Here is a 13646-nt window from a genome sequence, read left to right as displayed (position 1 = left end):
TCTCCGGAGCCGCAAGCCGCAGCTGGGGGAACAGGTCTTAAAATCTGGGGAACTTACTTGGCTTCCAACCCCTAAAACGGCTAGTGGCTGTGCACTTAGGCTGTAGAGCTATCTGCCAAAAAAATGAAAATGTCAGCCATTTTAACAGGGAACAGGGGGGTAAAAAACTTTTTTTCCCCAAGCGTGTAATATGTCACTCGTATAGAGAATTTCATCAGAAAAACAATGGTGTGCTTTTTTCCGCATAATGTTACTTGTTCTCGATTCAATGCAGCATTTCACTTTCATTTCAGGCAAAATGAACGATATTCTGTTAACTAAGTGGTAGGAAGTAGAGAGGGGGTCGCAAAATGTTGGTGAGACTTCGTGCTCTCACCCTCTGATATTGTGGCCACGTGACACCGCCATGGAGATATGATTGATTTTCTCCCTATGGAGAATGCCATTCATTTAGGACTATGATTTTTTTCACCCTCGTTTTAAGCCCAGGAAGGAACAGGGGTAAATGGGATGCTGGTACCCAGCTCACGATATGGTAATTTACATGGACCGGGCCTCCTGCTGTCCTCAAGAGCCACTAACGGCTCATGTTTTCAAGTTTTCCTTAGTATTGTAGAGGTGATGATTGCATCACCTGGACAGGCAATAATTCCATCACCTGGGCAACACTAAGGAAATCTTGAAAACATGACCTGTTGGTGGCTCTGGAGGACCGGAGTTGGGGAACACTGCTCTACACCTTGAATGTAGATGGCTCAGCCTGTAGTGTTTCCACTCTTGCTTGCAGTGACTACTGACTAGTGTTCAAATACTTTATTGTCTGCTTGATTCAATATCATTTCTTGTTCTATTTCTTTAAGGGGTGTGGTCTTAAACTTGAGTTACAGCACTGGCCATCCAGAGGAGGAAGCGGAGGTGAGGATTTGCCTATGGGGCATGTCTTCACTTGCTTTCACACTGCCCGTGAGGAAAGATGGCTGGGAGACAAAATGTAAGTGCATAAATCACTAACCCAGTTTTGATGTCTATTTGAAGGGCAGACCCTGGGCTTTCTTCCCCTAAAAGGGCTCATTTTCAGGACTTACAACTACAGAGCTGTGACCCCAGAGTTTGGGCATGTTTTTCTCATAGACATGCATTGGAAGCATTTTGGATGGGGGGGTCCCTGTTTTGGGCGAATCTCTCTGGAATACCAAGTCGCAGCAGGGCTATGGGGGTTTTACAATTTGTGGGAGACTCTGTACTCTAACCCTGTTAAAGACCTAGTGGCTGTGTGCATCAGCCACGGAGATATAATTGTTAAGCCCCCTATGAAGAATCCCATTCATTTAGGACTTACATATGTTGATGAGCATGCTTCCTATAATTTATAGCACGGTTTACAGAGAGACTTCACAATGGCACATGCTCTGATTGATGTACAATTCGAATTGACTCAGATTCCTTGTCCTTATTAAGATGTCTATTTTTTCTAGGATTCTGCAGAGTCTAATTATGACTTGTGTTGTGAGGAAGAGATGTTTACCATCCAGGTAATGTCCTGCCCACATATTTATCCACGTTCCCATTTGTTCCCCATCCTCAATCACATTACTCTTTCTGTAGGTTACAAGTCGGCGTGTCTTCAGAATTCTGACAATAATAATCCATGCCCTGGAAAATCAGGAAGAAGGAAGCCAGATGTAAGTGTGGGTGCAGAGTCCTGTGAAAGTCCTTTTACAAGGGAGGATTTATCATGCTATCACCCACATCTAGCACCTCGATTGTCAATGATTTTAGCATCAGACACCTTTACACACAACCATTAAGCAACTGTCGCTCAGTAGTTGGTGATGAGCCACTAGCGTTCCAATTGTGCACAGCCACACACCGGACACTAAACGATGGTCCCTCACATCATGCAGGGTTGTTTTGTTCGACAATATTTAATTAGCACTGTGAGGAGGTTTGTACCACACTCCGGTATATGACAGTTCACCACATATCATGTCCCGGAGCGTTGAAAGGGTTAAACACCTGAATGCTGCCACTGCTGCCCGAGGCTTCCTGCAGTACATCAGGACCTTTAAGGCCAGGATCACACATGTGAGAAATACGTCCGAGTGTTGCATGGTAATACCCGGCATTGCCGCCGTCACTCAGGAGCGGAGCGTGCGGCTCCATGTATCGCTATGCAGTCGCACTCTCCGCTCCTGAGTGACGGCGGCAATGCCGGGTATTACCATGCAAGACTCTGACGTATTTCTCACATGTGTGATTCTGGCCTAACACTCAGAGATCACTTGATCTCCAACATCATTGAAGGTCCTGCAGGAAGCCTTGTTGAGCAGCGGTGTCGTTCAGGTGACTAAAGCCACCCTTTGATTAAAAAAAAAAGTGACCATGAACACTGAGCAACTTCTAGATCAGCCATCTGGGGCAGTAATACATGGATTTTGCTCTGGAGGTACACTGCGCCGAATACATTAAAGTTGTTCACTGACGGGCGGCAGGAGGTGGTAAGAGAGGTAATGAAGAAAACCAGTTGGCCAAAACCTTGCACATCTCCACAGCCAGGCTGTCTGCACTAGACCCTTCTGATTGCAGGCTCTGAGGCTCCCGGATAACAAAGGAGATAAGAGTTGGTGTGTGGAAACATTGCTGTGCAGAGGGGTAGACATTACATTTTTATAACATAAAATGGACAAATGCCACATAGCAAATTTTTGTACACCCCTCAACTCTTATCTCCATTGCCATCTTCTATTGTGATCTGACTCACAGCCTATAAGCATCTTCAATTATAGTATATGATGTATAATATTTTAGGAGGTGACAATGTCGCCGAGGTGCCATACCAGACACAATCACTATGCAGAATGCTGCACTGGGCAATATTGATCACATTTTTCTTTTCTCCCCAGCTTGGATACAGTTTCACAAAGTGGGAATGATGAAGATGAAGAAATGCAGCTATGCGATCGCTGTAAAGCAGAGGAATAAGAGCAAATATATTTTATTATGTTTGCTTCTCTAAATAAAATGTAGTTTGCTTTGGTTTTGTGCCCTTTTCTATACTATAGTGGTGATATATAAATATAATAAGTCCATATGGGTCAGCATGTGGCATTACAGAGTAAAGTAAACATAATATTTGCTGCAGTATATAGTACGATGTAAACCGATAAAGGTCCTTAGTGATGAGGTGACCAGAGGTTACTGAATGCTATTGTAGCCATGGTGTCCGATGAGGTTATTCTCATATGTGATGTCCTCGTCACATACCTGAAAAATGAGATGAAAGTAGAGTGGTCCTGGATAATGTGTCAGTGCATGCACTTAGGCTCATGCCTGGTCTTTCAGGCAACTCACTGGCAGCTATGTGATTCCAGCTAAAGTACTGAATGCCTAGTGGGGAGTGAGAGGTGCTATAAGGACAGAGCACCAGGAGGCCGTGAGTACAAAGATGGTGGCCTTACACATCCCAATACCATTAAGCAAGTCTTCTGCAGCACATATCTGGGGAGTTGCGGTAGATCTGTGACCATCTGTATGATGTACAGCAGCTTTCTGGCGTTCTCCGGGTGATTGCTGCACTTGGAGTGTGTCCCTATCATTGAGATGCAGGAGATGCCAATGCAGATGTGTTACATGTCTGGTGTAAGTTTATGGTTAAAAAAACAAACATCTTCTGTAGCCCACACACAACTACAACACAGTCAACCTAAATAACACTTTATTGAATTCAAAAGAAAGCTCAAACTTACAAATAATAATTCAAATAAGAATATGTTTGCTCAGGCAAGTAATCCAGTAACAAGGGATGTGCCCTTTATATAACAGCTCAGATTCCGGTCCATAGTCGCTTCTGCTCTGATGCCAACACTTCACAGTTTTTTTTCTCATCATTGCTGTTACGCCCTAGGCCTTAAAGCTTAGCAATTCTTTTAGTATAATAATAACAATAACATTATATAATCCAATAAAAGTGCACCAGTTTTACATGCAAGGGTCCATCCATATGCATGCGTGGATCAGCCCCTAGAATCCCCTGATGCTATATATATATATATATATATATATATATATATATATATATATATATATATATATATATATATAGATATAGATATATATAGAATCAGGGGATTCTAAGGGCTGATCCACGCATGCATATGGATGGACCCTTGCATGTAAAACCGATGCACTTTGCAGTAAACATACAACGTAGTTACCTGCATGTTTACTGTAAAGTCAAAATACTTGGTAAAAATACTCGTATGTGTGGATGGGCCCCAAGTTTCAAGACACCAGTGAATATAAATAAATAAATATATATATATATATATATATATATATATATATATATATATATATATATATAGTTACACTTTAACAATACAAACACGTAGAATAAGAACCATTAGTTTATTAAACAAAAACATTATAGAACAGCAACATGCACATTGTTTAAACAACTAAATTTAAATTTAACCTGCAAAAAAAAGTCAGAAGAATAGACTCAATTAAAGGTTAATTCTAGTACTAGAAAAACAGCTGCCTCCTTACAAAAAACTGCCACTTCTGAACTGGCGTTAAATGTAGTCATGATGCTCAGCTCCATTGAACTCAATAGAGCCAAGACCCAATAACACACAGTTCTAGAAGCTGTTTTTCTATTACTAGAATACCCAACCAAAACACAACCAAAACTGAACTTTACAGTCGCTTCAGCATGACCACAGGGTTCATCCTCCAATCTGTCCTCTGCGATGTCCTTGGTTCTTCAATTCTTTGAAGGAAAAATGAATAATGATATTACAACTGAAATACATGCATTACAAACAAACAAACACACTTCTAGCATACTGGCACTTAGCCAAAATGCAATAATACTTAACACAAATGCTGCAAAGTCTCACTATGCTTTAGGTTTTTCAGAAACGTGCCCTGGCTATCACATTAAAGGGGAGCTCTGGTGGCAGGACTTTTTTTTCCAATGTTGCCCCCTATCCATAAGATAGGGGGACAACTAACTGATCTGAGTGTGTCGTGCTGCTGGCACCTGCACCGATCATCAGCACTAAGCACAGACATGACAGAGCTAGGAGCAGGAGCTGTGATCTCCGGCTTATCCTGTGATGTGCATGGGTCTCCCATTATTTTCTCTGAATGCACATCAATCTTGCATGGACAGTGCGAGTCCCAGCAGCGGGACCTGCACCAATCAGTTAGTTGTCCCCTACCCTATGGAATGAATAGGACTCAACTGTGAAAAAAAAAATATCCCGCCTCCGAAGTTCCCCTTTGAGGGAACACACACCAGTTTGAGATGCGAGTTTGACACTGCAGCCAATTTTCTGAAATGACTTTGAAATGACAAATGAAATGACAAATTAATTTTGAAATGACATACAGGTGCACTTTTCAACATTCCATACAATACAATTATCTGCAGTTTCAAACTCAGTGGCTTCTGTAGCTGGTCTCTACAACTACAGTGAGAATTTATTATAAATAGAAGTGTTCAATAATTACCTTGATGAGCTCCTTTCCCTTAACTGCTTCTGCCTCGATCGCGTTTCCATGTGAAAGGAAGGTACATGTGCCCTAAAATGAATACAATAGTATTAAAGCTGATAATGAGTGCATCCTTTAGCTTACAAAAAAAGGGAGTGAAGCCAGCGCTGCTTATTGTCAGAACGCAGTACATGAAGTGCACATGCAGGTATTAATTTCTAACTGTATTACAAAAACAGACATTTAGCAAACAATTGATCAATTCTTTGAGCCACCCCACCACGTCAAGGCTATTCTCATAATGGGGCAGTCCTACTCTACGTGTTTTATATTCGCTGTGCCATTACGGCTTCCTAAAAGCAAGACCATATTAGGTGCAAGCTGTACCCGAAGCATTACTGAGTAACTCCCATGGTGCCAGAAGGGGCAAGTACAGATAAAGGTCGACCAGGTCCAGATTGATATTTCAGGTCCAACCCACACCCCAGCAGCACAGATAAAGCATGAGACAGGCCAAGGCACAGGTGCACAATCAAACAGAGCCTGGGGCAGGGCAGGGCTGCTGCATGTTTGTACAGCAGCCTAGGTCAATCATAATGAACACAGAGAGAATGGCACACATGGCCCAGCGCGCACGGCAACAGTGGTGGTCAACCACTAACCAATGTCTTGGCAAAAAAAAAAGGGGGGGGGGGGGGGGAGAAGCCAGCGCTGCTTATGGTCAGAACGCAGTAATGGCACAGCGAATATAAAACACGTAGAGTAGGACTGCCCCATTATGAGAATGCCGTGACGTGGCGGGGTGGCTCAAATAATTGATCAATTGTTTGCTAAATGTCTCTTTCTGAAATACAGTTAGAAATCAATATGTGCATGTGCACTTTATGTACTGCGTTCTGACCATAAGCAGCGCTGGCTTCTCCCCCCTTTTTTGCCATCCTTTAGCTTGGCACCATAGTACTGGAGTAAAGGTATATTCACCTTACACTCGAATACTCTTCTTCATCACTATCAGAGTCAGCTGTCTGGTCTCTTCTTCCACTGCTGCTCTGTTCTGCAGCCCTTTAGGGGAGTCGAGAAAAAAAAAAAAGCATTAGTGTTTGTCAAGTTTATTTCAAAGCAGGTATTTCCATTTCACAATAAAATACCTGGAGGTGCTGGCTGTGGGTTCTTGACTCGGCTCCCGTGCTTCCATCAGTATGTTGTATGCATGGCAAATGTCATCCATGTTCTTTTCCCTATAGCTCCTGTCCGCTGTAATATTGGAATGTGCCAAATACCTGGCGACCAGACGTTGTTGCACATCAGTACATCTGGAGTTAGTCCAGGTTTCTAGCAGCTTTCTAACCATCTGGCTGGTGACTAGGGGGAGTTTATACCTTAAAAAAAAAAAAAAATAAATAGAAAATAAACATATGACACTACATGTAGAGACTAAGATGCATGACTTTTAATACTCTTACTTCCTGTGGAAACGGTTCATATCATTGGTTACGTTGTAAATCGCATTCCCTTTAGTGGACAAAAAAAATGGATCTTCTGGATTTTCGGTACTGCTCAGTACAGGTCGCACATGTGTAAAATACACATTGAACCACTTTAAAGGCAAAAAAATAGAATTATGATGTGACTGAAAAACTCACATTCCAACTTTGCAGTAAGGACACTGAGAAATCCTACCTCTTCTTCGGTTGGAGTCAACACAAAGCTGGCCACTTGTTGTGTTGAAGTCTTGTGTTCCTTGACCCCGATGACCACAAAGTCTTCTCCTTTATACTGATGCTGAACCCTCTCCTTCCACTCAGAAACCTACGAGTCAAAAGATGGGCAAGTTGAACAAGTGTCACTTAAGAAAACAGGACAAGCTAGAGGAGGTGGTTACTTACACTCATGTGTTGCACTACTCCTGGTCTTTGTCCGTGCTTCAGCACTAGGAGGCACTCCAGGTAATTGAGGATTTGCAGTTGCTGTTCTTTCACTTTGCTCCCTGCACAAATCTTTCTGAGACACTTCAAAAAATCCGGTTTGGCGACATCCAGAATTTTCTGAGCCTCCGCTGCTGTCATTGTTAAAGTATTCAATGCTTTATATCTAAGAAAAAAATTAAAACATATGAAGTGAGTTCATCTGAAAACCCAGAGGGGGATTAAGTATTTATTGTTAGGAAAATTTACCCAAATCATAATAGCTCATAACTCACCTTTTGCCAACAACCTCCTTTGAAATCCCTCTGGACAGCCTAGCCTGGATGGTTTTTGTCACCCCTTTGAATATTTTAAAGGCATTATATAATTCCCTGTTCTCATGTGCCAGATTGGTTGCCCTGAGTTGATGTTGTATGAATCTCTTCAGATGCTTCAAGTAATTGAATATTGTCTGGGATGCCAGCTTCAAATCTTGTAGCTTGTTAAAAAATTTGTTAGCCCTCTCGATGTTCAGCACAAAGTTCAAGGTTACCTGCTCTGGGTCCATAAAGTAAAGGAATCTTGCGACGTTCTCAACTTCTTGTTTGTAGTTTTGAACACGCAAAGTATTTTGTAAATAATCAGCAAACCTTTGCAAGATCGGATGAGTTAGCGAATGACGCTTATAAAGACCTGCAGTCTTCATTTTTTTCCTGACATCAGTTGACCATTTTGTCTGCAGAATTCTATAATTTTGGAGGAAAGAACAGCAAGCCAATGTTGAGATATTTTAGAAACCATAGGAAACCATGAAAATATATTACCCATAAACTAACTTCTGTGTTTGCAAATCCAAGGTACTGGGTCCCTCTTCATCCTCATTTTCCATTGCTGACGAGTCATCAGTTTCTTCTGCGAGATGCACAGGTGCTTGTCCCGGGTCCGCACAGGTAGGTATGTCCGCAGGTGCTTGTCCCGGGTCCGCACAGGTAGGTATGTCCGCAGGTGCTTGTCCCGGGTCCACACAGGTAGGTATGTCTGCACACACATCTTCAGAAGCCTCGACTGGATCAGCAATGTCGCTGTCACAGGATTGGCTGGAAGAGATGGTTAGCAGTTTATCATTTACAAGACATTAGAAGATAAAAAACAAAACAAAAAAAAAACAACTTGAGCACGTATCCTTCCTGTGTACATACACTGCAACAGGTACCAGGGGTGAGTGAATCAACATGCACAGCTGCATAAAGCTAAGAAAATTCCCCCCACCCCCAATTTATATACTCTGACCTCTCGCCAATCTCTCCGACTTGGATACTTCCGATACGCTCGTCGGTCTCCAATCTGTCACCAAAGTCTTCAGGATCCATAGGGGGTGGAGATCCCGCCACACCGTAAGGACTGACAGTTGGCGACTGTTGGAGCATCCTGTAAAATGATAAACACATACTAAGACACATACACTTCCTGTGTACATACACTGCAACAGGTACCAGGGATGAGTGAGGCCAAGAGCACATATATATTCTAACCTCAAGCTCTCTTGGAAATTGCGTTCTCTATCCTGCCCGTCATCCATAGGGGTTGGAGATTCCTCCGTAGGTGCTTGCTCAGCACTGGTGGAAGGTGTCTGTGTCTCTACATCTCTGACAGTCCTGTAAATTATAAAAAGCCAATTGATTACCGGACAAGTAGATATTCGAGGCATAGGTGGACAAAAGGGGGACATACCTGGGCGTTGGCTTGTTTAACACAAGGAATCCTCTATTCTCCAGAAAGGGAACCACATTCTCTAAGGACCCAAGAGACATTATGTCTTCATACTTGATGGTCCCTCCCTTTGATGCAATTTTCATCAGGTTCTGCCTCGCGGTTGCCAAAGTAGCTTTTCTCTGGTCGTCCGTGTCAAACCTACCACACCACCGCCTGAGATGTTTGGCGAGTATGGTTGTTACTCTGTGGCAGTTGGGACAGGTCATGGGCATCCTAGACAACCTATTAAAATATAAATGCAAGGGTTGTAATGCAGTGTTGGAATTATAAAGGCTAAGTCACATTTCTGATGTGAACTTGCACGTTAAAATTTGGTGTGAATTTACTGTCTACTAATGGCCACTGCTTCACTCTCCCCAGGTCAAGGCACTCTCCATCTCCTCCTTCATAGCTGATCATGTGACCAGCAGCGCCAGGACTCGTGGAAAGTGCGGCAGCAGCAACATGTCCCCCTGCCCCTTGTTACAGAGTCCCTGATTCCTGCCTGCCCCTTCTGAGAGACAGCAGAGGTCCCTCCTGAGTATTTATACTTTTCTTTGCATTCACCTTTAATAGACATACATGTACCAGAACAGATGAGACCTACAAATTTGGATTAAAATTGCGATTACGGCCCTGCTTCTCCAGAACCGCAAGTCGCAGCAACCCGAGCCATAACAGTCAATTGGCTCCCTATGCAGAATGGCATTCATTTAGGACTTTGAAATTCTTACACCCTGAGTAATAAACGTGAGGAATGGGAGGCAACTACCCAGACTAGCTACGATATGTGGTTCCAGAGAAATTGACCCAAAACAGTGACACCACATACCAAAACACTTTCCAATGTTTCACCTTTAAAAGGGATTTTTCATCAGGTTTTTGCTACCTCATCTGAGAGCAGCATAATGTAGGCAGAGAGACTCTGAATTCAATGAGAAATCACTCAGATTGGCAGCTACTGCCATTCTGACACAACTAAAGTTTTTATAAACAGAAAAGAAGCAGAATTGAAGAGCTGTCCCTCCCCCACATCAGGCTCTTAATAGAGAGATTTTTAGTGCAGACACAAGCACCTCTGGTCAGACACTTAAATCACTGTCAATAGCTGGAAGATAAAGATAACAAAAACACACATTGTAGAGAGACAGTGAGATCGGAAGTTTTCCAACCCCTGCAGCATGCTGCCTTCAGGTTACATGGCAAACACCTTATAACAGCGTCCCTTTAACATTCTCTTCTGAGAGATTGCATTCACATTTAGGCTATGTGCACACGTTGCAGATTTGGGTGCAGAATTTTCTGCACAAAATCTGCATCTCCTGGCAGAAAACACAAGGGCAGATTTGATGCGTTTTTCTTGCGGATTTTTGTTGCAGATTTGCTGCAGATTTCTTGCGTTTTTTTACCCCTGCAGATTTCTATAATGGAATGGGTGCAGAAACGCTGCAGAACTGCACAAAAGAAGTCCTTGTTTGAATCTGCTGCGTTTTCAGTGCAGAGTTTTCCGCACCATTAGCATAGCATTTTTTTTTTGCCATTGATTTACATTGTAGTGTAAATCACGTGCAGATCTGCAGCGTTTCTGCGCTGAAAAAAACGCAGATTTGCAAGTGATTTACAGTACAATGTAAATCAATGGCAAAAAAATGCTGTGCTAAAGGTGCGGAAAACTCTGCACAGAAAATTCCACACTCAAATCTGCAACATGTGCACATACCAAAAAAAGGCGCAGATTCTGACCTGCGTTTTCTGCCAAAAAATGCAAAATCTGCACAGAAAATTCTACACTCAAATCTGCAACATGTGCACATACCAAAAAAAGGCGCAGATTCTGACCTGCGTTTTCTGCCAAAAAATGCAAAATCTGCACAGAAAATTCCACACTCAAATCTGCAACATGTGCACATACCAAAAAAAGGCGCAGATTCTGACCTGCGTTTTCTGCCAAAAAATGCAAAATCTGCACAGAAAATTCTACACTCAAATCTGCAACATGTGCACATACCAAAAAAAGGCGCAGATTCTGACCTGCGTTTTCTGCCAAAAAATGCAAAATCTGCACAGAAAATTCCACACTCAAATCTGCAACATGTGCACATACCAAAAAAAGGCGCAGATTCTGACCTGCGTTTTCTGCCATAAAATGCAAAATCTGCACAGAAAATTCCACACTCAAATCTGCAACATGTGCACATACCAAAAAAAGGCGCAGATTCTGACCTGCGTTTTCTGCCATAAAATGCAAAATCTGCACAGAAAATTCCACACTCAAATCTGCAACATGTGCACATACCAAAAGCGCAGATTCTGACCTGCGTTTTCTGCCAAAAAATGCAAAATCTGCACAGAAAATTCCACACTCAAATCTGCAACATGTGCACATACCAAAAAAAGGCGCAGATTCTGACCTGCGTTTTCTGCCATAAAATGCAAAATCTGCACAGAAAATTCCACACTCAAATCTGCAACATGTGCACATACCAAAAGCGCAGATTCTGACCTGCGTTTTCTGCCAAAAAATGCAAAATCTGCACAGAAAATTCCACACTCAAATCTGCAACATGTGCACATACCAAAAAAAGGCGCAGATTCTGACCTGCGTTTTCTGCCATAAAATGCAAAATCTGCACAGAAAATTCCACACTCAAATCTGCAACATGTGCACATACCAAAAGCGCAGATTCTGACCTGCGTTTTCTGCCAAAAAATGCAAAATCTGCACAGAAAATTCCACACTCAAATCTGCAACATGTGCACATACCAAAAAAAGGCGCAGATTCTGACCTGCGTTTTCTGCCATAAAATGCAAAATCTGCACAGAAAATTCCACACTCAAATCTGCAACGTGTGCACATACCCTAAGACATACATTGATGTGTGCCAGAACAGAGTATTTTCACACCACGTGCAGACCCAGCCAAACACAAACAAACTGTGATCACAAGAGAAAGTGGGATAAACTCCTGCACATTAGGAAGATAAACATTGCTGGGGGGTTTGTAACATACTCACTCTTTTGATGATGAAGATGCCATTGTATCCACTGTGTGTCAAGGCTTGAATGAGCTATGAATGAGCTGCTTGTAAACTTCTCAAAAAAAGTTCTAAAAATCTATTGTTTACCAGCCTTTTTATTGGCCCCATCTAGACTCCTCCCTCCAATGAATCTCAGACTACAGTAGGCTGTGATTGGTTAATAATACATAAGGGCATGTTCTAGAAGAAACTATTCCATACAAGCCTTACCATTGGTCCCCCATTTATACTCCTCTCTTCAATTAATTAAAAGTGAAATGCTGCATTGAATCGAGAACGACAAACATTATGCAGAAAACAAGTGCACCATTGTTTTTCTGGTGAAATTCTCTATACGATTGACATATCACACGCTTGGGGAAAAATTTTTTATACCCCCCAGTTCCCTATCAAAATGGCCGACATTTTCATATTTTTGCTGGATAGCTCCGCAGCCTAAGCGCACAGCTATTAGCGATTTTAGAGGTTGAAACCCAAGGAAATTCCCCAGATTTTAAGACCTGTTTCGCCCGGCTGCGACTTGGAATTTCGGCACGTTTTTCCCATAGACAGGCATTAGATATCGATCGTATCTCCGTGGCGGTGGCACGCAGCCACAAGATCTTTCAGAGGGTGAGAGGACAGAGTCTCCCCAACATTTTATGACCCCCTCTTTTCCCTGGCACTTAGTTAGCAGAGAATAGCATTCATTTTGCCTGCAATGAAAGCAAACAGCCCACAGCTACCCAGCAGAAGGTACCACGCAAACAAACTTGGCAGGAATATTGTCCAAGCGGCCACCTACACAGAGATATCACTTGTCCCCCTGCTGCCCAGGGAATTTGAATTCAGGGGGTCAGAGCATGGCTGTCCATGGATAAAAATGGTGCTGGTGGTGCAGGCTTCAGGGGGCACCAATGACCACCAGAGCAGCACACAGCCCCAATAGCTGTTCCCTCTCCTCAGCCTGGTCATTAGCTTTCGAATGACACCCCAGTGGCCCCTCTGGACTCACCAGAAGTCCCAGCAGGGGCCCCAATGTGTGATTGAAGACTGTGGCATTCTCCAGCACTATGTGTACTATTGGTGTCGGCACTGGATAGCATTCTCCAGCACTATGTGTGCTATTTATATTGGCAGTGGTTGGCATTCTCCATCACTATGTGTGCTATTTATATTGGCAGTGGTTGGCATTCTCCAGCACTATGTGTGCTATTTATATTGGCAGTGGGTGGTCCCTGTTTGGGGCCAATATCTCTGGAATCCCAAGTCTCAGCCGGTCTTGGGGGGGTCTTAACATTTGTGGGACAGTCTGTGCTCTCACCACGTGAAATATCTAGTGCCTATGTCAGTCAACCAGGGAGATATAAGCGTTTATCTCCCTATGAGGACTTCCATTCATTTAGGACTTTGAAATATTTTTTTCACTTGCAGAGTCCGTTCCGGGTAAGAAAGCCTATAACTCGGGTTTCT

The 13646-nt window shown here is 42.8% G+C and overlaps 1 protein-coding gene across 3 annotated transcripts in view; it reads right to left on the bottom strand.

The window, feature by feature from the left end:
- Positions 1-4129: 4129 nt before the first annotated feature.
- LOC143790632 (uncharacterized) overlaps positions 4130-13646 on the bottom strand; it is a 68941-nt gene continuing 59424 nt past the window's right edge. For 2 of the 3 annotated variants that reach the window (XM_077279144.1, XM_077279143.1), the window contains exons 3-14: positions 9135-9398; positions 8936-9058; positions 8694-8831; positions 8240-8500; positions 7700-8149; positions 7386-7590; positions 7180-7308; positions 6963-7096; positions 6648-6878; positions 6481-6561; positions 5518-5589; positions 4130-4771 (exon numbers count right to left, since the gene is read on the bottom strand). In XM_077279144.1, the coding sequence (XP_077135259.1) occupies positions 4699-4771; positions 5518-5589; positions 6481-6561; positions 6648-6878; positions 6963-7096; positions 7180-7308; positions 7386-7590; positions 7700-8149; positions 8240-8500; positions 8694-8831; positions 8936-9058; positions 9135-9388 (2151 nt within the window). In that variant the 5' untranslated portion in view covers positions 9389-9398 and the 3' untranslated portion in view covers positions 4130-4698. The remainder of the gene's footprint in view (positions 4772-5517; positions 5590-6480; positions 6562-6647; positions 6879-6962; positions 7097-7179; positions 7309-7385; positions 7591-7699; positions 8150-8239; positions 8501-8693; positions 8832-8935; positions 9059-9134; positions 9399-13646) is intronic. The other variant, XM_077279145.1, reaches the window with a different exon arrangement.

Source organism: Ranitomeya variabilis, unplaced genomic scaffold (genome assembly GCF_051348905.1).
Source record: "Ranitomeya variabilis isolate aRanVar5 unplaced genomic scaffold, aRanVar5.hap1 Scaffold_489, whole genome shotgun sequence".
Classification (NCBI taxonomy): domain Eukaryota; kingdom Metazoa; phylum Chordata; class Amphibia; order Anura; family Dendrobatidae; genus Ranitomeya; species Ranitomeya variabilis.
This window is presented reverse-complemented; position numbering and strand designations above follow the sequence as displayed.